The sequence below is a fragment of the Puma concolor genome, chromosome C1, assembly GCF_028749965.1.
Source record: "Puma concolor isolate L17-30 chromosome C1, mPumCon1.1.hap2, whole genome shotgun sequence".
NCBI classification, from domain to species: Eukaryota; Metazoa; Chordata; class Mammalia; order Carnivora; family Felidae; genus Puma; species Puma concolor.
In genome coordinates this window covers 163,584,799-163,610,152 of record NC_141674.1, presented here as the reverse complement: position 1 = coordinate 163,610,152, position 25,354 = coordinate 163,584,799, and the positions used below count along the sequence as shown (strand labels likewise).

At 36.4% G+C, this 25,354-nt stretch overlaps 1 protein-coding gene across 1 annotated transcript in view; it reads left to right on the top strand.

Moving 5' to 3' along the window:
- Nucleotides 1–25,354, top strand: part of OLA1 (Obg like ATPase 1) — a 172,350-nt gene that overhangs the window by 94,961 nt on the left and 52,035 nt on the right. Inside the window, exon 5 of the mRNA XM_086718924.1 lies at nucleotides 9,975–10,150. Within this exon, the coding sequence (XP_086575050.1) occupies nucleotides 9,975–10,150 (176 nt within the window). The remainder of the gene's footprint in view (nucleotides 1–9,974; nucleotides 10,151–25,354) is intronic.

Below are 25,354 nucleotides of genomic sequence, written 5' to 3'. Positions count from 1 at the left end.
TACACTACTAAATCAGAGCATCTGGAGTGTTCAATAAACAGCTTTAACTCCTGCTTTAAAAAAATTTTTTTAATGTTTATTTATTTCTGAGACAGAGAGAGACAGAGCATGAGTGGGGGAGGGGCAGAGAGAGAGGGAGACACAGAATCCAAAACCAGCTCCAGGCTCTGAGCTGTCAGCACAGAGCCCGATGCGGGGCTCGAACTCACAAATCATGAGATCATGACCTGAGCCAAAGTCGGTCGTTCAGCCGACGGAGCCACCCAGGCGCCCCTTTAACTCCTGCTTTCAACCACTTTTCTCCACCATAAAATAAAGAATTTGTCACCAGGGCACCTGGGTGTTTCAGTCGGTTGAGTGTCCAACTTCCACTCACTCAAGTCATGATCTTACGGTTTGTAAGTTCCAGCCTCACGTTGGGCCCACTTCAGAACCTGCCCCCCCCCCCCACTCTCTGCCTCTCCCCTGCTTGCACTCTCTCTCTTATGCTAAGTAAAATAAGTCTGTCAGAGAAAGACAGATATCATATGATTTCACTCATATGTAGAATTTGAGAAACTTAGTAGATGACCATAGGGGGAGAGAAGGAAAAATAACATACAGAGAGAGAAGCAAACCATAAGAGACTCTTAAATACAGAGAACAGAGGGTTGATGGCGGTGGAGGGTTGGGGGGGCACGGGGAATGGGTGATGGGCATTGAGGAGGGCACTTGTTGGGATGAGCACTGGTTGTATGTAAGCGATCAATCACGGGAACCTACTCCTGAAGTCAAGACTACACTGTATGTTAGCTAACTTGACAATAAAATATATAGATATAGATATAGATACAGATGCACACACACATATGTATGTATTATATACCTTTAAAAGTAATTGAATACATAAACATTAACAATTTTTGAGGAATTTTTGTCATGTCATTTATGGAAAGTAAATAGGAACTGGCATTTTTCAGTGTTTATGAATAAAACTATAGATGTTGAGTTGCTAATACAAGTTTAGCACTCTCCCTTCTCTTCAATGACCTATAGAATTCTAAGGAAGTTGGGAATCATAGTTCTGACACAAGGTATGACTTTGTTTGAAAAGTGGATTAGAAATTCGAAAAGGTAAAGATTTTTTTGAGCAGGATATCCTTATCTTGATTTCTAGCATTGTATTTAATAATATTTCTCCTACTGGTTTGGTAGAGTGCCCCCTAACCTTTTAGTAATTGTGGTGAGACTCTCGGTTAGAATACATACATACATACATACATACATACATACATACATACATACATACATTGTTTGTTTGTTTGTTTATGAGAGAGAGCGAGAGAGCACGAGAGGGGGAGGGGCAAAGAGAGAGACGCACACACAGAATCTGAAGCAGGCTCCAGGCTCTGAGCTGTCAGCACAAAGCCTGACGTTGGACTCGAACTCACGAACCAGGAGATCATGACATGAGCCAAAGTCAGATGATTAACTGACTGAGCCACCCAGGCACCCCTCAAAACATTTATTCTTACCACATAGGAGAAACTGGAAAGAATGTGAAATTATGTGGCATGCAGGGTTTGGTGCTATGATTTAAGGTTCAGTATATACATGTAATATTTTTTTTTCTAGAGTATGTACTTTATTTTTTTATTTTTGTTTATATTTGTAAGAGTCTGTACTTTTGTTATATAATACCTTTTGGTTTCATACTGGATTTGGGCTTTGAATCTTATAGGTATTGATGTTACCTTGAGTGAAAATAAAGATCTTTTGGCTTGAAACCTTAAAATTCTCTCTCTCTCTCTCTCTCTCTCTCTCTCTCTCTCTCTCTCTCTCTCTCATTGCTTTTATCTGGTTGACATTGTTTTCTTTAGTTAAGTCTCACTATTCATCCTGATTGCCTCATATCTTTCATCAGTATCCTAGTGTACTTTGGCAGTGTATTTAGAGTATAGCAATTCTCTTTTAGCTGGTTCCCTACTTCTGGTTAGTCTTTCTAAATGCTGCTTTCCATTTGTTACTAACACAAAAACCAGTGTTGGCTCCCTCTGATTATCAGTTGAGATCCAGACTTATATTCCTATTTGGACTTTCCTATCCTTCATACCAACCTGATGTGATAAACTTTTATCTTCTACTACTCCTCAGTATAATTTCTTACTGTACTCAGCTGTCAGGTAAGCCTTGTTTATTTCAGCCTGTTTTTTCTCTGATGCTTTTCCCTGTTACTTGTCATGCCTTTCTTCCTCTTCTTTACCAATATATTTTTTCCCCTATATTTAAAGGCCTTGATGATTAATTCTTAATTGAACCTATACTTAAAGTCCTTGTTAGCGAATATTATTCTTTTTATTAGATAAGATTTGTTTTTCCAACCACATTGTCCACTCATTGAGACTAAGGTCCTATTATTTTTTTTTGTTTTTAATTCTCAAAAGACTTAGCCTATTGTTAGATATATAAGCAAGCTTTCTTTAAATGGGGAATTTCTATTTAGCAAAGCATATTGTGGTCTTATATATGTGTTGAGCAGGTGACAGTTTATATACTGGTTTATATACCAAGGAATTCCTTATCTCTGTATTGTGTAGTGGTGGAAGATAGAAAAAAAAAAACATAAGTCAAATAGGTTCGTCTTGACCATATACCCTCTTATTCCCAAGAAAACACCAGATATGCAATTTGGAATATAAGGTTTCTGTGACAGGTGGTTTACATAAAGTACTGCTGTGAAGCCTATATACTTAGATACATCATGTATTTTAAAACCTATTTCGACTTCTAACTAGAATGCTTCTGAAAACTGAATATAGCCTAGATTTAAGTAGAAATACAGCAAAGCAGTTCACTGAAGTCTTGAAATTCTGAAGTATATTTTTATTTCTAAAATCCTTCCTAGTTGGATTTAGCATCCTAAACATCCTAAACACTAGATTTATCTTTCTTATTCAAATCTTATCTTATGGAATAAGATATTAGACTTTGAATGAATGAGTAAATTGATCAAACTTTAATCCATTTATAATAATTGAAAATGGCGAACTCATTTCTGCCACATCACACCAGAAAATAAATATTCAAAATGTCCAGTGCCATATGAGTAGTCAAATATGTCTCACCAAGTAAAATATTTCTCTTTTGACTGGTTCTTAGTAAAGAAGGCACATAAATATTAAAAGTTACAACTTTAGTATAAGCATTGACATTTTGCATTTATTCACTTAGTGAATAGATTTTATGATAGAAGTGATTTCTGTAATAACTAAAAAGAATTTTTGGCTCATCTTATTTGCTGTGACCTCAGAATATACTGGAGCCACTCAGGGAAGTTCTGGGCTAGAAATTCTGTAAATGAGTGTATAATAGAGGGATAAGAGAAGACAGCTAAGGAAGACATCAACATTTATGTGGTAGTTTGAGCAAGTAAAGGAATAGCCTAAGAAGAAATGGCCAGAGAAACCAGAAGAAAATCAGGAGAATGTGGTTATAAGGAATCTGCGAAAGGGATTATATCAGTGCTCTGAAGCTAGACGCTACTGACAGGCAACTCAAGATTTCTGAAGAATGGCTACTTGACTTAGCATCATGAAGACAAATCATTGGTGTCCTTTTTGAGATCAGCTTCTGAGAGCATGGTGGAAGCATACCAAACTGCAGTGGGTTAAGTTCTAAGGAGGGAGGAAAGAAGTAGAGCAGGTACAGACAGCTCTTTCCAAAAAATTTGACCTTGAACTAGAGGAAAGAAAGCAATAGTAGAATGGGGATTAATATCCAAGGATGGCTGACATGATTGATTTACTGTAGAATCTTAAGCCTGCTTAAATGTTAATGGGAGAATATTAGTGAATAGAGATGCTACAAATACTGGAGAGAGAGAGACATACTAGATTGAGGTCTCAGGAAATACAAGGATACAAGAAACAATCCGTGGAGCAAATTTCCTTGGGGGAGGGTAAGATTCATAGCAGAGACGGTAGAGAGATTGGCCATAAACAGAAGGTAATGTTTTCTGTTTCACTGTTGGAAAGAAGGAAAGATTGGGTACAACCAAAAAGGGGCCTTGGTTTTCCAAACATCACATGCATTTTACCTAATGAAGTGAGCAAGATGAAGTCTTTGCTGCTGAGTAGCAAAAGAGAAGAAAAAAGTATTGGAAATGTGAGAGAAGTCAGGAAGATATGAGAAAGGTGCTTTGTTATGAAAGGAAATGATGCAGGATTGACAGGTAAAAAGTCTTTGTGATGGGATCCATAAGCCTAGCTTATGGGTCATTTTCTCCTGTAACAAATCATTTGATAAGAAGGCTTTACTATAGTTTATTATTTTCATTCATCTCTTTTATATGTTTAAAAATGTATAGTGTAAAGTAATTTTTATGGTAATAGTGGCTTTCTCCTTGTGGCTAGTCAGTGCAAAGCCAAAATTTCAAGTAAAATTTGTGCAAATTTCTCTTGAAGTTAAACCGATTTATTGTGCTTAAAAAATGACTTGCGCAAACAGTACATGTTCATTATAAAAACTTTAAAGCAAGACCAAACTGATGAAGAAGATTTGAAAATTGCTCAATAGCTCACTGCCCAGGCATTATTTTATTAGCATTTGGTCAGTGTTATTAAGAGAGAGAAACAATTTCATAAAAATATGATCACTAATGTATATGCTATTTTAAATAGAATGCTACATTTTATTTTATTGGGTTTGAAGGAAAGAAAAAATGCTATAGAAGAAATGCTATAGAAGAAATGACTGAACTTCAGGTAATTTTTTCACAAAAGATATGTTTTCTTAAATGATTCTGCTAGATAGAGTTAAGAAATAGGATCATGAGAACACTGAGAGATTGGAGAAATTATTTTTTAATTACATGTTTCATCTTTATATGTCCATCTGTTGATCCCTTATTGTGAAAGATGAGGAAATTAGCACACTTAACGTTTTTACCTCCCTTTCCTTATCTCTGAATTTTTGTTATTTATAACTTTTCATAGTTTATAATACATATGTTCTGTTTTGTTTGCATTATTTCTATAGTTGTTCAGTCTTATATGTTAGAATGTATTAATGCAGTCTGTTTGCCATTAATCTCTATTCCTGTCAAAATCTATCCTTGAAAAATAGGCTGGCTGGATTTAAAATTCTTGAGTCACAGTTTCTTTCCTTAGAACTTAGAAGACTTCTCTCCACTGTCTTTTGGCATAGAGCTGCGGCCTTGGAAAATTCTGAATGAAGCCTTATATGTGACTTGATTTTACAGATTTTGTTCTTGGTGATGTGTATTGTATGGTGTCAATGATTCCGTATCAGTTGGTTTACCAACGTGCAGCTGGTCAGTGTTTGTTTCAGTGTTTGTTTATGCCGGCTTACTTGGAATGTGAAACTTCGAACGTGGCCGTGATTTTTAAGTGGGCCACCTTCTTAACTGATAGGATGTCTTTCAAAGATTGCGAGAAAAATAATGGTGTTTGCCTTATATAACTAGTCCATTTAGAGTATATTGGAGAGGAGTATATTAAAAACTGAATGAACTTAGAAATGCTAGGATTTAGTTCTTTTGTGCTCTAGAGTTATAATAAATAAGGGGACAGATCCTTGAGTTATAGTATTCCCATCACTGATATCTAGAAGAAATAGTGAAGAAGATATAGCCATTAAAGTATTTCTTAAAGAATCACTTTTTGCCAAAGATCAGTGGTCAGCTTTCTGTACTTACCTTTCTTTACCTCTAAGCAACATTTGCTATAGTTGAGTACTCTGCCCTTTTTGAAACATTTTCTTCCCCTCAGTCCCATAAGAGCATTTCCTTACATTTTCTCTCACGTTGTCACCCCTTCTTAGTCTCTTTTGCCAAATCTTCCTTCCCATCAAACATTTGAGTGTTGGAGTGCTCTTTTCACATGACATCATCCAGATCCATAACTTTAAACATATCTGATAACTCCCAATTTTATATCTTAGTCATGACCTTCCATCCTACATCTAGTCCATCTCTCAAATATATTCCCAGTCCAAACATTTCTCCTCCATTTTATTTCAAGTTAACCACTCATCTGGTCATCTCTCATCTGTACCATTACCACCAACTCCTGATGAGTCTTTCTGCCATTCTTCTTGTCCTCTCCCTTAAAGTGTGTTCTTTTTAAAGTAGCCAAAGGGGCCTCTGACCGTAAATCCTATGTTATTACCCTGTCTCCTCTTTATTTACTTAAAACTCTCCAATTAATGGCTTCCCATTACAGTTAGAATAAAATGCATGCTCACATCACTTATGAATGAATGTGAACTGCTTTACTTCTCCAACTTACCCTCTGTTTACCATCCTCTCCTGTGGTTCACCCACACTGACCTTTTATTTCTATTTCTGAAGCACTTCAAGCTTGTTCCCATTTTAAGGATTTTATACTTCTTTCTTAGATCCTTTGCACTCAGATCTTCATATTACTGCCTCCTTCTGGCCATTCTGACCTCGGGACTAGTGTCATCTCCTTAGAGAGGCCTCCCTTACTATCTTAGCTAAAGTATGGCACAGCAGCGTGATCATTCCCCCACCCTGCACACACATGCTGTATCACATTAGCTTATTTTATACAGAACAGTACCAAAAAAGTCTTTTGTTTTTAGTTTATTTTTTCTGAGTGTGGAGCGGGGGGGGCGGGGGAGGGGGGTTGGGGGCAGAGAAAGATAATCCCAAGCAGACTCTGCACCATCAGAGCAGAGCCCCATGTGGGGCTCAAACTCACAAACTGTGAGATTATGACCTGAACTGAGATCCAGAGTCGGACGCCTAACCTGACTGTGCCACCAAGCACCACCCCCCCTGCAAAGTTTTAAAAAATCAGATAAAATCCCATCACCAAAGAAATTTCTTGATTTGACAAAAAAAAAATTTTTTTTCATCTCACATTTTTTTACTAAATTAAACAGGAAACTTTGTCACTAATGTAAGTAGAAAATTAGTATCACCTGTAGATATTGAGATAATAAAAACAAATACAATGAAAACTGCATACTTACTAATTTTTTTAGCCTTTAGAAGCTCTGAGACTGAGGCCTGCTCTGTTGATAAAGAGATACATTTATAAATGTTAGATATTAAATACCAACAGCATCAAACTGATACTTTCTCTTTGATATAGTCAGAAGGACTGAAGAGAATTGAAATGGAAATAACTTTCTCATTTAACAGTTCGGTATGATATAGCATAGTCTTCAAGATGACTAAAGTCATCTTCTTTACCAGTACAGTGTTTCCCCCAAAGGGGAATTATAATAATTGTAATAATCATAATAATCAGTGTTTTAAAGTGAAGCTGAAATAAATAACTTTGGTATGGACTAGGGTGTAAAATGTTGTGAACTAGTAAGAATTAGTGGGGGAAAATCTCACAAAACTTATTTTAACCTGTCCCAAGGTGAACTGAATGATATGAAACGGTATTACTCAAAACTAATGTTTGAGTATGTCACTATGCAATTTCTTCTAAATTACTGATTCCTTTTTTTTTAATTACTAATTCCTACATCATTTAAAAAATAGTATATGCCCCAGTTGCTGAAAGAGCTTATGTGTGGGGCTGTCTGCCAAGCACTTTACATATATTATCTGATTTAATTATACCCATTCTCTGAGAGGTAGAAACATCTTCATTTTAAAGATGTGAAAATGAGATCCTTAGAGGTTCAGTGATTTGTTTAAGAATTTATGACCAATGAGCTTGTCTGACTTCAGAACCCTTACTTTTAACCACTAAATTTCGTACTAAATCAGATAAGATGCGAAGGAATGCTGTAAGTGTACAGTGAAGTCTATTCAACTTGGAGCATATGGCCACCAAATTTTCTGTAAGCTTATATTTTATAGCTGTTTTAGGCTTCATGTCATCACAAGGCTATTCAGTTTTAAAGGATAACTTTAATATTTCCTTCACTTAATTTTTATCTTAATTTTGGCAATATTTAGTATCAAAAATAAATTTAAGTTCTTGTAGTATATTACCACTCACATACAAGTGAATATAATAATACTAACCTTCAGGCATAGGAACAGCAGTGCAATCCACAGTGTATAGGGCCTGTGATTTGAGTTTCTTTCCAGTAGTAGAGGAATGGATTAGTGATGATCCAGTCATAACTCCTTTTCTAGCCTAATCCTTGGCAGACTCCAGGCAAAGTGCAACCTAGAGGATAATTTGAAGGTTATAAGATAGACAAGTGCTATTTCCCTTTATTCTGGTTTTCTATTTGGATTAATTCAGATGATCAGAGAGCTTTATTTTCTTTGCTTTTAGAAGAATTGCGACTCCTAAGTTTCTCTCTGTTATCTGCTCAGTTAAAATTGAGGAATGTAATCAAGAAATTGCCATTTGAAACCTGCTGATGCATTTACTATTGTTGAGGACATCGCTATAGTTACTTACTGGCTCCTACATAAAGATGACTATATAGGATATTTTTCACTTGGAGTGTCATAAAATGTAGTTCTTTTTATAACTGAACTGACCATGCTGCCTTTGTTGCTTTGCCAAGAAGCTTTTGTTTTTATTTTCCTGTTTTATTGTGCCATTTGTGTAAGATGCCTCAAATCCTGATAAGTAATACCGTGCTTCCAGGGAGACGTTTTTCATGCTTTTCAAATATTCATACAATTTACCTAAATCACTGTCTGTCTAGTGTGTTTACGAGTAAGATATAATATGCATCCTCCTTTCTTGCTAATTTTGTTCATATAATTTACATGGCACTATTTAATATATCATCAGTTTTATGCCAAGAATTTTTTATGCCAAGTATTTTAAATACTTAGATTTTAATTGTAACAATATACTTACATTTTTTTATTTATATTACTGAGTAGCTCCACATTAAGATACAAATGGCTCAATTATTTTTAATTCTAGAAAATTATATTTAAAAATTCTTTGTAACCTGTAATGAGAATATCTTGGTCTTTGGTATGGAAGAATGAGCTATGGTCACTGTTTTTCTTTCATTAAACTCAGTCAAACTGTCTCTCATGATCCCTGTGATATCTTTATCTAAAATAATCAATGTTTTATGTTTGAAAACATCTCAATTTGGGTATATAATCTAGTTGGTAATTTAAATTAAATTAATTTGTTTATAAATGTGTTTTTTGTTTTGTGGGTATATCACTGCTTTCTGTTTATAATATTTCTCAGTATTTGTTCATTTTTGTGATACTGTTCTTTATCTGGTAATTTGAGTAAATCCAGTTGAATTATGTTGCCACATTATGTCTTCAAAAGGGCATAAAGTCAGTACACATGCTTCAGTAATATCTGGTTGTTTTACCCTTATGTTTCCAGTTGGCAATTTGAAATTATGGCTTCAACTGCACTTTAAATATGTGATAATAGCATGTGTTTCTAATAAGGGCCAGCACCATTTTGTTCAGATAGTGTGAATGGTTGTCACTCATATATGACAAATGCACCTTCATCTGCTTCTTTGATAGCCCCCTAAAAACCATACCCTCAAATCAGGCCGATGAAATTAGCTGCTGTGTAAATTGTGTGTCTGAGTGGTTCATTATCTAATCACCGTCAGAACCACAGTGATAAAGTAGATTGAAGCAGGGAAGAGGTCTGCCAGATGATTTCACCCACCCCCCCCCACCCCAAATCCGGTTTCCCTTGGAAACCCTAATAGTGCAGTTTAGAACTTCAGGCTCTCATGCCTGGAATTCAGTGTCTTTTAATGTACCAAACCTGAAAATAGCAGTAGTTCTGGAGCATAATTTTCTTTCTGTAAAGATTAATTTTATTTATTTCAATCAGTTTTTGAAATGTTGAGGCTCTTGAATTACTGTTTTTGTTGCTAGTGCCCTAAATATTACTAAATAGTACAAAAAACCCACTATGTCCTACTTGAAAGAATTCAGAATAATTTGAATAAATTGTTAACTTTCCAGGAATCTTTGATAATGGCTTTCTGTATTGTTTATTGGATTGCTTCTCTTTAATTCATTTTAGGTGCTTTTGAAGATGATGATATCACGCATGTTGAAGGAAGTGTAGATCCTATTCGAGATATAGAAATAATACACGAAGAGCTTCAGCTTAAAGATGAGGAAATGATTGGGCCCATTATAGATAAACTAGAAAAAGTGGCTGTGAGAGGAGGAGATAAAAAATTAAAACCTGAATATGTAAGTAAAAATTTACAGCTTATTTGATACTTGAGTTCATTTTTTAAATTATTTTTTTTTTACAATAATGCATCTAATAAAATATCTAATATTGTTATGGAACTTTAGAATCCAAGGATAATTTCCATTAAAAAATCATGGAGAAACTTCATTTTCTTTTGGCAACAAAGCGTCATGATGACAGTCTGTTTAAGGTGTTCTTAGCAAGGCATGTTTAGCAGGAATATTGAATATTTACATGGTTACAATGTGTATCCTCAAGTTGTAGTGTTAGAAAAGTGTGGTTTTATGATGAAAAACTTATGGATTTAGAGAAATGAATGAATATGAGTTTTGTGGATTTGAAGAAGTGATTTATATAAGGAATTGGTCTTCCATAGCGGTTGACTGAATGAATGTAGTATTAGATAATTTTAATCTTTTATGGAATGAAAACACATGTCATTGTCTTTAATATTCAAATGTATTTTTTATCACGTTGTAGTGAGAAATTATTAGTAATATAATTAGTGTTTCAAAATCAGTTTGGAAGCTTTTAGTTTATGGTCAAATTGTCTTTTACATTAAAAAAGTGATGGCCTTAATCATATATTTTCTTGGGGCACCTGGCTGGCTCGGTCAGTGGAGAGGATGACTGTTGATCTCAGGGTTGTAGGTTCAAGCCCCACACTGGGTATGGAAATTACTTTAAAATAAATAAAATCTTTTTAAAAATTACATATTTTCTCACTAGTATCTTCCCTAAACCGTACTTGCTTTTTATGCTTTTTGCCATAGGAAGGATTTTCTGTCTTTTTAATTTTTCATGTATTTTTAATACATGTGTTTATTTTTAATTTTCTCATGTCTGGAAACTGATTATCCTTTCCCTTTTTTAATTTATTTGCAGTAAGTTTGGAAAACTCAGTTGATTAGAGAGTTCTATACTCTTAAGGAGGAAATCAATTACAGAATCAGCCTCGACGCTTGAGCAGACTATTAGTAAATTATGGTCAATAGTGCTTGGACTTGGAACAAGGAGACCTGTGTTGGACCACTGATTTCCTTGGTAGTCTGGAACAAGCCCAATTCATTTTACTTCTCTTAACATCATGGCTATTTCAGTCATTTCTTAGTCAAATAGAGCAGAGAAAGGAGGGAGATTTGTCTGAGGGAATTGTATAAGATTTAGGACAGAGAAGGGGATTGAAAGTACAGGTATGAAAAATACTCCTTTTTAAAAAGGGAAGAACATTGTGAGAAAGATGTTGGTCAAAATTGAAAACAATTCATTTGCCCCAAACAGCATGGTTACTGATAAAAATAAATCCTTAAGCAGTCATTCCTAAGTTTATTGAAAGTTACTGACATCCCTCTGTCTTTCAGAAACATCAACTGTCTTATAAATAAATTTATCAATGTTGCTTTTTAGATGGGAGAAAGGGGCATCAGGTTCTTCTTAAGTCCTTGAGCTACCATTTCCTGGCCTTTCCTCTCAAAAGAAAACTAGAATGTTGAGTGCTATTTTTAATTCCCTGTAACAGTATTTTATTCTTATTTCTAAGGATATTCCTAAAATTTCTGTATCAGATTTGAAAGCATCACTTGGACTTGTGTTTACAGAAGAATCTGAACACCTTCTCCCCATTTATTTTCCCTTTCCCTATTCAGCTCTTCCGGATAGATGGAATGCGTTATGTAATTTTCTTGTTTCCCAAAACTGTGATCATTCCATCGGTTTCTTTCCTCATATTAGACTCAGCTGCTTCAGAATGAATTACAGTTCAGTATTTCTTAACCTTTTTTTTCATTATCACTGTCCCAAAGGAAAAAAGTTAATTAAAATTTAATATAAATTAATTAATTTAATTTCTTACTAATGAGAAATTAGATACTAATGAATAAGGATTTTTTGGATAGGGTTGAACTTTGGAGGGCCACAAGCCATTTAAATAACTAAGGTTTTTTTCCTCCATAAGAATTAATTTTTGCCCCTCTAGGAGTAATATCACCCTCACTGAGAATGTATGCCATAGATTTTTGTTGCAAACCCCAGTACTGGTAAATACGGTAAAACACATGGCTTATAGACATTTTTTTTAGTTGTTAGCAGAAACAGGATTTGGGTTGGATCTGTAACTTAATTTGGCGAGAATTAAGATCTCTTACAGCATTGAATCATTTAGTGCAGGGAAATCTTCTTTTTCTTTTTATTGAGCCAGGCATTTTTGGACACTTTTTATATATGTCATCTTATTTAAACCCCGCAACATGTGAGACATAAATTATCTCCATGTTAAAACTGAGGAAGCCTAAATTTCAAGAGATTTTATGAACTGCTCAAGATTTCATGCTTAGTAAATTGTAGAACAAGTTTTTCAGCAAGATCAGTCTGACTGCAGGGCCAATTTGTCTTTTTTTTTTTTTTTTAAAGTAAGCTCTAGGCCCAACATGGGGCTTGAACTTATATCAAGTCATATGCTCTACTGACTGAGTCAGCCAAGCACCCGTGTCTTTTTTTTTTTTTAACATTTTTTAAAATTGTGAAATGTATTCCAAAAAGATGCATATGTATTTAAAAAATAGTTGTAAAATAAAGGCTAGTAAAACCTACTTTCATGTCAAGAAATAGATCATTATTATCATCCAAAAATATCTGCATCACTTACCAGTCTTAACCCTCTTCATCTTCCCACAGCTAACCACAATTCTGAAATTTATAATAATATCCTTGCTTTTTTATACCAGTGTATGTGCCACCTAAAACAATATGAATTAGTTTTTCCTGATTTAAAACTTGATGTAGTGTCATTTTATATGTATTTATATGAGCATTTTTCACTCAACATTATTTTGTGCACCCATTCATGTAGCATTTATCTTCATTTGTTTTCCTTACTGTAAAATATTTTACTGAAAAAATGTATCATAATTTAAAAATCCATTTTACTGTCACTGGGCATTTGAACCCCCCCCCCCACCAAGTTTTTGATAATTATGAACAATGCAGCTCTTTTACATCCCGGTGCACATAAGGGCAGTGTAAGGCATTCATCTAGAAGTAGGAGTGTATATGTATCTTCAGCTTTACTAGATAACACTGCTTCCTAGTGTATGAGAGTTTATCCTCTTGCCAACACTTGGTATTGTCAGATTTTGTTTCATTTTGCAAACTGTGGTATGGTGGCATTTGGTTAGGGTTCTGATTTGTAGTTCTCTATTTAAGATTGGAGACCTTTCTTTTTTTTAAAATATTTGTTGACTCTTAGATTTCCTCTTTGTTCCTCTTAGATTTCCACTTAAGTGCTAGTTCTAATTTTGCCCATTTTCTGTTGGATCACTGTCTTGTTCTCATTACTTTGTTAAAGTTACTTATATATTCTGGATACTGATCATTTGTTTTAAATGGATTGCAAATATCTTCTCCGACTCTGAGATAATGGTATCTTTTGAGGAACAGGACTCAGTGTTAAGTACAGTGCCTTTTGTGTCTTTTTTAAATCTTTCCTACTCTAAGGTTATCAGGATGATCTTGTATCTTCTAAAAGCCTTATTATTTTACCATCTGCAGTTAGGTCTTTAGCCTACCTGGAATTTTGTGTGTGTGTGAATAGTAGAAGGCAGGCATCAATTTGACTTTTTTCCCCCCATATGGAAAACCTGTTACTCCAGCACCATTTTTTTTTTTTTTAAAGACTGTTTCCCTACTCCAATGAAGTGCCTCCTCTGTCATAAATCAAAGAGCTGTGGCATCTTAACCCTTTCCTGAGGATTGGCAGATGACCCCCAGGTAAAAGTGGCCAAAAGTGACAGTGGGATCCCAACCCTCTTGAGTGGTGAAGGTGAGAAGGCTAAGATAAAATGAGGGGTTGATACACAGAATCTGGTCTTCTGTGTGTTCCCCAAATCATTTCTGTATTTTCCTTGTCCCCTGCTGTCCCAGTCTTCAGTCTAGATCAAGGACAATTAAAGTGTGGTCCTCAGACTAGCAATATCACCATCACCTGGGAGCTTGTTAGAAATGGAAACTAAAGCTACAGATTTTCTAAATCCAAATCTCTGGGAATATGTTTTAACAAGCTCTCCTAGTGGTTGTAGAAATTGTCTGTTAGGGGCATGTGGGTGACACAGTCAGTTAAGCATCCGGCTTCAGCTCGGGTCATGATCTTGCTGTTCGTGAGTTCAAGCCCCACGTCAGACTCTGCACTGGTGGTGCGGAGACTGCTTGGGATTCTCTCTCTCCCTCTCTCTCTCTGCCCCTTCCCCACTTGCTCTCTCCTTCAAAATAAATAAATAAACTTAAAAGAAAGCATCTTGGGGTGCCTGGGTGTCTCAGTCGGTTAAGCATCCGACTCTTGGTTTTGGCTCAGGTCATGATCTCATGGTTTCGTGACTTCAAGCCCCACATAAGGCTCTGCGCTAGAAGTGCAGAGCCTGCTTAGCATTCTCTCTCTCCCTGTATCTCTGCCCCTCCCCTACTCATGCTGTCTTTCTCAAAAATAAATAAATAAACTTAAAAAAAAATTCTCTCTCCCTCTTCCTTTCTCATGCTCTCTAAAAAGAAAGAAAGAAAGAAAGAAAGAAAGAAAGAAAGAAAGAAAAATGTCTTGTTTTTCTATTGAAAGGATGAGGAAGCTGGGGTGATTATCAACTGATTTCCATTAGTCATTGGCTATGAGTTGCTCCTAGGAGTGTTAAGTCCCTGGTACCTGATGTCTGTGTGGACTGAGCACAGTGCCTAGGCAACGTTACAGATGCTTACAGTATAAGAAGCCATCAGCATTTACTTGACCTGTGAGAGCAAACGGGTTATGCACAGGAAACAACAGTCTCTGCTATACATCCCTTCACCCAGTGTGCATTTAGATTTTTTGTCCTAACCATTCTATGTAATTTGGAATGTTTTTTAGGATCACAAATTTAATTTGGTGGTATTTTGTATTTTTCCTTGCTTCTGATTTATCTCTAGTTTTCACAAGAGAGTACCGATGTGATTATGTTAACTGGTTCTTAAAGGAGAGTTCTTAAAAATTTTTTTCCTTATATTCTCTAACAAATGGTCTAAAGGTATAAAATGTTATTGGTGGGACTTCAACTGGACATAGACCCTAGGCTATAAGAGAGATAACTACTTGAAAGTTATAAGAAAATTAGATAGATCATTTTGTTTACTAGGTATATGATTATTCCTTAATATTCATTCTGTGGTGTCTGTTTTCTAGGTAATCTTCCAAAAATGCAACATTTCAAGCCTCTCTTCTTATGAAATTTCTATTTTCTTGATTTGGGTATCATTAGTATTTTTATGTAAATACACTTAGATACACTCTAGCATAAAACATGAGCCAACTTTTTAATGCTAAAACAGAATCTCTCCTAAGTGTAAAGTTGATATATTCTGACATAAAAACACCTTGTATAGTGTATCTTGCTGTCTGTGGTAAAACTGGGGCACTAATTAAGGCAAGTGTGTGGTAAACATTTCCTATTGGTATTAATTAGCCAAGTGTATTAGTTTCCTAGGGCTGCCATAACAAATACTATAAACTGGATTCAAATGACAGAAATGTATTCTTTCACAGTCTGAAGACTAGTAGTCTGACATCAAGGTGTTGGCAGGGCCATGCATCCTCTGAGCCCTCTAGAAGAGAATCCTTTCTTGGCTTTTCAGTTTGTGGTAGCCCCAGCCATTCCCTGGTTTGTGGCTATATAGCTCCAGTCTCTGCTTCCATCTTCACATAAGCCATCTTCCCTCTGCGTTTCCATCCAGATTCCCCCCCCCTTTTTTTTAATGTTTATTTATTTTTGAGAGAGTGCAAGCAGGGGAGGGTCAAGGAGAGGGGGACAGAGGATCCAAAGCAGGCTCTGCACTGACAGCAGCAAGCTGGATGTGGGACTCAGATTCACGGACCTGAGTTTAAGCCACATGCTCAACCGACTCAGCCACCCAGGTGCCCCCAAATTTCCCTCTTCTTATAAGAAAACCAGTCATAATTGGGCTGAGGGCCCACCCTGTTCCAATATGGCCTCATCCTAATTCTCAAATAACATCACACGGAGTACCATGGGTTAGGATTTCAGCGTATCTTTTTGGGACGGTTTACGATTTAACATTAACACCAGGGCATCAAGATCAAGGCTGATTTTGAAATCTAAGTGTGTGTACATTTCATTTGGAAAGACAAATTTTGGAAAATGTAAGTAGAAGCTTTTAAGGAACGATTTATTTTGTATTGATGACTTATTTGGAAATTATCACATTAAAAAATATTCATAGAACCAGCAATTAATTAGACAACCAAAGAAAACAACCAGAAATTGTAATTGAGTCTTTTTTTTCTGTCAGTATCTCTGAGTTAAATAATTAATGTCCCCCAAAACTTATAGCTATGAGCAGATTTCTTCTCATTTTTCTTAGGGCACTTTTTAAAGTTGATTTTTACATAACTTAAAATTATTAACATTGTTTGCATATGTAATAGGTATATTTTTGACTAAAACAAAAAAATTCAAAAGGGTATAATCCTCCCATTTCTGTCTTCTCATTTACACATTTCTCCTCTTGAAAGTTTATGTACCCTTCCAGAACTATTCTTATATGACTTAGATTGTTTTCTAAAAGAATAAAATGCTGCAAGTACAGGGTGAGGCGGAACTGCATTCATTTATCTTTCTCCCTATATTCTCTCTGTTTTCATAGTCTCTACATCAGTTAATGACATCAAATTGTTTGAACTGAAAACCAATATCTTTGACTCCTCTTTCTTCTCTACCATTACATCCCATTCTGTTGATTTTATCTCCCGAATATTCCCTATACCTCTCCCTTCCTTCCTTCTTATTTTCATGACTTATTTAGTTTTGGGCATCATTATGCTTCATTTACTTTTGCAGCTTACCTGACTTCTTTGCCCTCTTGTCCCTTGTTTTCCGCAAACATAGAGTGCAGATCTGTTAATCCCTTGATTAAAATACCTCACCATCTTCCTATAAAGATACTGCCAACATAAAGTCCATGTCTCTCAGATTTCTTTGCGATTCAGACTTTCCTGACTTAAATTTTCTCAACTTGCCTGATAGTGAACTAAACATTTTGCTTTCACATGAGCTCGTTTACTAGAACTCTCCTCCTTTTGCTGCCTCTCCATCCCTGTTTCTTAGTCATCCTTTCAGACATGGCCTAAAGAGAAGTGTCCTACTTTTTATAAAAATGTTTTGATTGTGATGCACTGTACATAACATAAAATTTACCATTTTAACCATTTTAAGTGTACCAATTTAGTGGCATTAAGTTCATTCACAGTGTTATATGCCTATTACCACTGTCTGTTTTCAGAATTCTTTCACCATCCAAAACCGGAACTCTGTGTCCTTTAAATAATAACTTCCCATCTTTTCCTCCCCCTCCCCGCCCCTGGAAACCTCTCCTCTCCTTTATTTCTCTATGAATTTGCCTGTTCTAGGTTCCTCATATAAGTAGATTTACAATTTTTGTCCTTTTGTGCCTGGCTTATTTCATTCAGCATAGTGTCTTCAAGGTGCATCCATGTTATAGGATGGATCAGAATTTCATTGCTTTTTAAGGCTGAATAGTATTATATGTATGTACCACGTTCTGTGGACATTTGGATTGTTTCTACATTTTGGCTATTGTGAATAATACTGCTATGAACATTATTGTACAAGTATATTGTGGTTGTAACTGAAGAAATCTCCATTGAAAATAGTCCAGAAGGAGATACTAAGTGATAATAGTGGATTAGAGAGAGTTATGAATGCTTCCCCCCTAAAATATTTTATTTTAATTTTATTGTTTTTATAAAATAAATGTATGGAAATGAACCCAGAGTTAAAAAAAGTATTTATTAAATATAGCAGCCCATTTACAAATGCACAAACAAGGAATGTGATTAGAAATTATTGTAGTTCAGGGATGCCTGGGTGGCTCAGTCAGTTAAGCTTCTGACTTCGGCTCAGGTCATGATCTCATGGTTCATGGGTTTGAGCCCCGCATCGGGCTCTCTGCTATCAGCGTGGAGCCTGCTTTGCATCCTCTGTCTCCCTTTCTCTCTGCCCCTTCCCCCGCACACATGCACACACGCTCCCTCTCAAAAATAAAACATTAAAAAAAAATTATTGTAGTACATTATTTGAGTCTACATAATACACATACCCCAAAACTAGGAAAGAGGTTATAAAATTCTCAAAACTAGAATGACAAGTTGCTTAAATTAATGTGGCAATCCCATCCTGAGAGTCAAACTATGGGAGATAGGACTACTTGATGGGTTTAGGAGAAGTGATTATCCTGGTGAGTATTCTAAGCATAAAGGAGGTATTTTTTGACAATGATGCTTTTATCAATGGGAAGGATTAAGGCAAAGTGTCTCCTTTTTCTTGAACTGAGATGGGAAGAATGAGAATATAAATGTAATTGACCAGGATTAATTTAATGATTATCTTAACAGTGTAAGATATTTTACTTTCTCAGTTTATAGTCCTTATTTTAAGCAAATCATTGTTTTTCTTTTAAGGTTTTAGGAAAAAGTTTTTGACTTATTTGGTAGTATGTGAACATATAGGTAAAATATGCTAAAGATGAAAATCTTCTGAGTGATTAAAAACAATTTTTTTAATGTTTTTATTCATTTTTGAGAGAGAGAGAGGAACAGGGGGAGGAGCAGGGGGTGGGGGGGACAAGGGATCTGAAGTGGGCTCTGCACTGACAGCAGTGAGCCCGAAGCGGGGCTTGAACTCACAGACCATGAGATCATGACTGGCATAGAATGCCCATGAGCTGAAGTAGGATGTTCAACTGACTGAGTCACACAGGTGTATGTTTATTTTTATTTATTTTTGAGAGAGAGAGAGAGAGAGAGAGAGAGGGAGTGGGAGCAGGTTAGGGGCAGAGAGAGAATCCCAGGCAGGCTCCATGCTGTCAGCACAGAGCCCCGACACAGGGCTCAGATTCATGAACCGTGAGATCATGACCTGAACAGAAATGAAGAATTGGCCGCTTAACCAACTGAGACACCTGGGTGCCCCAGAGGGAGAGAGAATCTTACACAGGTTCCACTCAGTGTGGAGCCCAGTGCGGGGCTCAATCCCACAAACTGAGATTATGACTTGAGACAAAATTGAGAGTTGGATGCTTAACCAGCTGAGCCACCCAGGAACCCCTGAGTGATTTAATCTCAGAAGTTTTATTGTATTTTTTAATATTTAGTCATAAGGACCAGGCATTCAACTTAGGCTATTTCAAGAAATGGATTTTTATTTTTAAAATACAAGACAATAAAAGAAATGGAAATCCAAAAATGTTGAGATCAGGAAGTGTGGTATATAGCCAGACCTGTTGGAGTAGAATTGTAAATCAGCCCAGGGCATCACCCAGGAATCTGAAAGTGTGTGCACCTTCTCTGTGTGGTGCTCTGTCATTCACGTAACTCAGATGGCCTTCATTTCTGCTTCACTAGAATTCTACTTTTTTTCTGCTGCCACTACAGTTCATCTGCTGTTTTGTATATTGCTTTTATTCCTGATTTCTGCTTCTTCGTAATTTCTTCTTTAAAAAAAATTTTTTTTTAATGTTTATTTATTTTTGAGAGAGAGAGAGAGAGAGAGAGAGACTGAGAGACAGAGTGTGAGCAGGGGAGGGGCAGAGAGAGAGGGAGACACAGAATCTGAAGCAGGCTCCAGGCTCTGAGCTGTCAGCACAGAGCCCCATGCAGGGGTTGAACTCACGAACCATGAGATCATGACCTGAGCCGAAGTCAGATGCCTAACCGACTGAGCCACCCAGGCGCCCCAATTTCTGCTTACTTCTAATTAGCCTGTTTATCACATCATGTAATTTACTCTGTCTTATGTTGGCTCAGTGTGTCCTTTCAGCTTAAGTCTCCAGTTCTCTTATCTCAGTATTTCCTGAGAGCAAGCATCTAATTGCCTCAGTTTATTCCCATTTTGGCAGTGTTTTTTTGCATGAGACCCCTTCATAGGTCAAGGACCCACCAGTTCAGGCCAGGAGACTGTTTTTGAGTAAGAACCGTTTCCTCAGCAGAACCTGTGGCCTGAGAGTAAACCCATGTTGATTAGTGTGTTTGGGATACTATGTAAAATGGTAGGAGACTTGGCACATTATAGGTCCTCAGTGCTCATTGTTATGCATTTGAGGATAGCAGTTAGGAAGTGCAAAGCTGTTTTAAGACTTCCAGGGTAACGCAAAAGAATATGTTGTAGTTGGGCAAGGAGGATTAGACTCATTGAGGCCAGACTACTTTAGAATCATCAATTTTATATATACCTAATACATTTAGGGAATGAATTCCTAAATGAACTGATGTTATGGTACCTATGCTATAGACATACTTTCCTGTCCACTTTCTCCTTGCCTGCAGCCAACAAAACATAGATGGAGAAAATTTTAAATAGGACGTGTTAGTATCCCCCTTAACTCATTATTAGCAGCCTCAAATGAGCCCTCACCTATATCTAGCCTTCTTATTTGCTTTCCTGCTCTCTGCTGCAACTGCTTCCCTTTTCTCCTCAAACGTCTTATTTATGCCCACTTTGTGTTTCACCCATCCCTACCCTCAGTAGATGACCCTGCCTCCTACTTCAGAGATCAAAATAAAAACTACCAGACAGAAATTCACTCAGGTTCCCACAAGCCAAATCTAAAAAGCCTGCTTATTCACTCCTCTTATCGGTGGGTGGTTATTCCAGTTCTTTGAATCTTATCATGTCCCAACTTTTCAGAAACTTTACACTATTAGTCATCCTTTCTTTATTCCCCTCTTCATTGCCTTTAAATTATTTTATATTATTTTTTTCAAGTAGGCTTCACACCCAGCATGGAACCTGAACATGGGGCTTGAACTCAAGGACCGTGAGATCAAGACCTAAGCTGAGATCAAGAGTCAGCCACTTAATGGATTGAGCCACCCAGGCACCCCTAAATTACTTTATTGAGATAAATTCACATATCATAAAGTTTACCCTTACTATTCAGGTGGCATTTAGTGTATTCACAAAGTTGTGTTTTGATCACCAGTAATCCCTTCTTTCTTGTATATACAACTTATCCCTCTCAAGCTAGATTGTTTTCTATATAAAGATGCCCTTTTTAATCTCAAGGGGGGAAAAAAATTTCTTCCTTAGTACCAAACTCCTTATCCTTCATTTACCATATTTTCACTACTCTCCTTTTTTTTTTTTTTTTTAAAGTTTATTTATTTATTTTGTGAGGTACAGAGATAGCATGAGTAGGGGAGGGCCAGAGAGAGAGAATCCCAAGCAGGCTCGAGCCCAATATGGGCCTTGAACTCATGAAACCGTAAGATCATGACCTGAGCTGAAACCAAGAGTTGGTTGCTTTACCGACTGAGCCACCCAGGTGCCTCTCATGACTTTCCTTCTTAAAAACTTATTGAAAGAGTTTGTTTTTTCTACCTCATGATAACTCATTCTAATCTATCTGGATTATCTGCTCATCAGACTCAAACAGCTTTCACCGGGGTCATTGGTGACTTTTGTAGTTTTAAATCCAGTAGACGTTTTCAGTCATTGTGATTTGTCAGTAGCAGTGGACACTATTGGGTACACTTGAACTACTCCATTGGATTCCATGACCGCATTCTGCTTTCCCTCCTTCTCTAGCAACTTGTTTCTTTTGCAGGCTCATCCTATCTTTGCTACTAAATATTGGCATTACTTAAAATTGAATCTAAGGCTCTCCTCTCTCAATTTTCTTCTTATGTGATATCATCCATATCCTTTGCTACAATTACTATTTAAGTACAGATGACTTCCAGATTTCTGTCTATAGCCCTTATCTTCCTCTGAGCTGCAGACTAGTGTATTTAATTCCTGACTTAACATCTTATGGATATCTCAAAGATATCTCAGAGTTAGCACACCTGAAATTGAACTCAAGGGTACCCTCCCTCAAATCTGATTCTCCAGTGTTTTTGATTTCAGTGAAATGTACTACTGTTAGATTATGCAAACCAGAAACCTGGTCATCTCTGACACAGTCTCTTTACATCATTTCACATATCTAGTCCATCACTGAATTCTGGTAATATGTAATATGTAGATATAATGATATGCCTATGTTTTCTTGTATATGTACACATATACATATATACAGGCAGTGAAAGGATAAAACAAATGTGGCAAGAAAATACATTAATGAATTTGGATGTATAGACATTTCTCTATTATTCTTATAGCTTTAAGTTTAAAATTATTTCAAAATGAAAAGAAAATGTCTTAATGATTTTAATATATAGATACAGTTAAATTACATGACAATAATAACACAATCAGTGGGAAGAGGCAATAATAGAGTAAAAGAGTAGAGTAATACTCCAATTAAAAGACAATTTGGTGGTTCCTCAAAGAGTTAAACTTAGTTAAACATAGAATTACCATATGACCGAGTAGCTAAGAAATATGTGTACGTGCATATTCATAGCCGTGCTATGCACAGTAGCCAGAATGTGGAAAACAGCCCAAATGTCCATCGGATATGAGTGTTTAGGGGATGAGTGTTTAAACAAATTGTGGTATATACATACAGTAGAGTATTATTAAGCCTTCAAAAGTAAATGAGTATTGGGGCACCTGGCTGGCTCAGTTGGTGTGGCATGCAACTCTTTATCTCAAGGCTGTGAGTTTGAGCCCCATATTGAGTGTAGAGATTACTTAAAAATAAAAAAAATTAAAAAAAAAAAAGAAGTAAATGAGTACCAGAGAGAGACAAGCCATGAAACAGACTCTTTTTTAAAAAATATATATTATTTTCTTAATGTTTATTTATTTTTGAGAGAGAGCACAAGCAGGGGAGGGGCAAAGAGAGAGGGAGACACAGAATCCAAAGTAGGCTCCAGGCCTCAAATTCACAAACTGCAAGATCATGACCTGAGCTGAAGTCAGACACTTAACAGACTGAGCCAGCCAAGTGCCCCAAGAAACAAACTGTTAACAATAGAGAACGAATATGGTTACCAGAGGGGAGGTGGGTGGGGAGAGTTGGGTGAAATAGGTGATGGGGATTAAGGAGTACATTTGTCACGATGAGCACTGGGTGGTGTATGGAATTGTTGGAACACTGTTTTGTGCACCTGAAACTAATACACCACTACATTTTAACTATATTGGAATTTTAGGAAAAAAGGGAAAAAAACCCAAAAAGTAAATGATGACTGATGCTAGCTGTGGATCAACCTTGGAAACCTTACGCTAAATGAAAGAATCTAGACATAATGGTCACATATTGTATGATTCCATTTGTGCAAAATCTCCAGAATGAGTAAATTCATAGAGTCAGAGCTGCAGATTGGTGGTTACCAGGGGCTAAGAGACTGGGGAGACTGTGGAGAAGAAACTGTTCAGTGAATATGGGATTTTATTTTAGTGTGATAGAAATGTTTTGGAAGTAGATAGAGGTGATAGTTCTGTAACATTGTGAATATACCAAGTTTTTAGTACAAAATTACTTTAAAATAATTAATTTTTTATTTATGTGAATTTCACCTCGACAAAATTTTTTAAAAATTAAATAGGACAAAGAAATGTCAGATTGGATTTTAAAAGCCTACCTCTATGCTGCTTACAAGATATGCATCTTACCTAGAAATGCAAAGGTCCCAAAATAGTCAAGATGGTCTCAAAGAAAAACAGAGAGGATATGGTACACATGAATCTTATATCAAGACTATTCTGAATCTGCAGTGATTAAGAAAGTCAAGGACAGACAAATTGACCACGGAACAGTGGCTGTACAGCCACAAATACAATTTGATTTGTGGTGAAGATGGTACTGCAGAGTAACAAAAAGGAATGCTTTTCTCAAGAAATGGTGTTGGGTCAGTTGTATATCCTCATGGGAGAGGAAATAAATCCTCAGCCACCTCACCCTATGCAAAAAAAAAAAAAAAAAGTTTACATAGCGTAAAAAGTGAAACTCATATGGAATAAAGCATCTATTATACAGCATAAAATATTTTCATGACCTTGTAATAGACAAATATTTTTTAAACAAGACACAAAAATCAGTAATCATAAAGGAAAAGATTTTATTAAAAAAAATTTTTTTTTCAACGTTTTTTATTTATTTTTGGGACAGAGAGAGACAGAGCATGAACGGGGGGGAGGGGGGGGGGCAGAGAGAGAGGAAGACACAGAATCGGAAACAGGCTCCAGGCTCCGAGCCATCAGCCCAGAGCCCGACGCGGGGCTCGAACTCATGGACCGCGAGATCATGACCTGGCTGAAGTCGGACGCCTAACCGACTGCGCCACCCAGGCGCCCCTGGAAAAGATTTTAAAATTGGACATTAAAATTAAAACTTCTGTTGGTGTGCTGTGTGGCTCAGTCGGTTAAGCATATGACTCTTGATTTTGACTCAGGTCATGATCTTGGAGTTGTGATATCGAGCCCTGTGTCAGGCTCTGTGCTGATTGTGGAGGCTGCTTAAGATTCTCTCTCCCCGCCTTTGACCCTCTCCCCAACACACGCACGTTCTTTCTAAATAAATAAATAAATAAATAAATAAATAAATAAAATTAAGACTTCTGTTAAACAAGAGAAAGGAGAGATAAGCTACAGAGTGGAAGAAGATATTTGCAGCATCTAACAAAGAATTTGTCTATAGAATATGCAGAGAACTACAGATAAATAAGGAAAAGACAGCCCAATAGAAAAATGGACAAAAGATTTGAACACGTACTTCATGAAGGAAGAAATCCACCATTAATGATTAGGGAAATGCAAGTTCAGACTGCCCCATACATTAAGAACACTGACAGTACCAAGTATTGGAAAGAAAAACTGACTGGCAACATATACTAAATTTGGGTGAATGTATGACCTATGACAGAACTCCTCCAGGCTTAGGTATATACTTAAGAGAAATGCATTCACAGATTTACCAAACTCCATGTACAAGAATGCTTATGGCAGCTTTGTTCATAATAGCTTTAAAGTATAAACAACACGTGTCCATCAACCGTGGAATGTATAAAGATACTGTGGAATATTCCTACAGGGGATTATTATATGACAAAGAAAAAACATACTACTGCTACATCTGACAACATGGATGAATCTCACTATGTTGAACAAAAGAAGCTGGATGCAAAATAATACCTATTATATGATTCCATTTCTATAAATTTCAATAACGGGCTACTTTGTTATACAGAGAAGCCAGGATTGTGA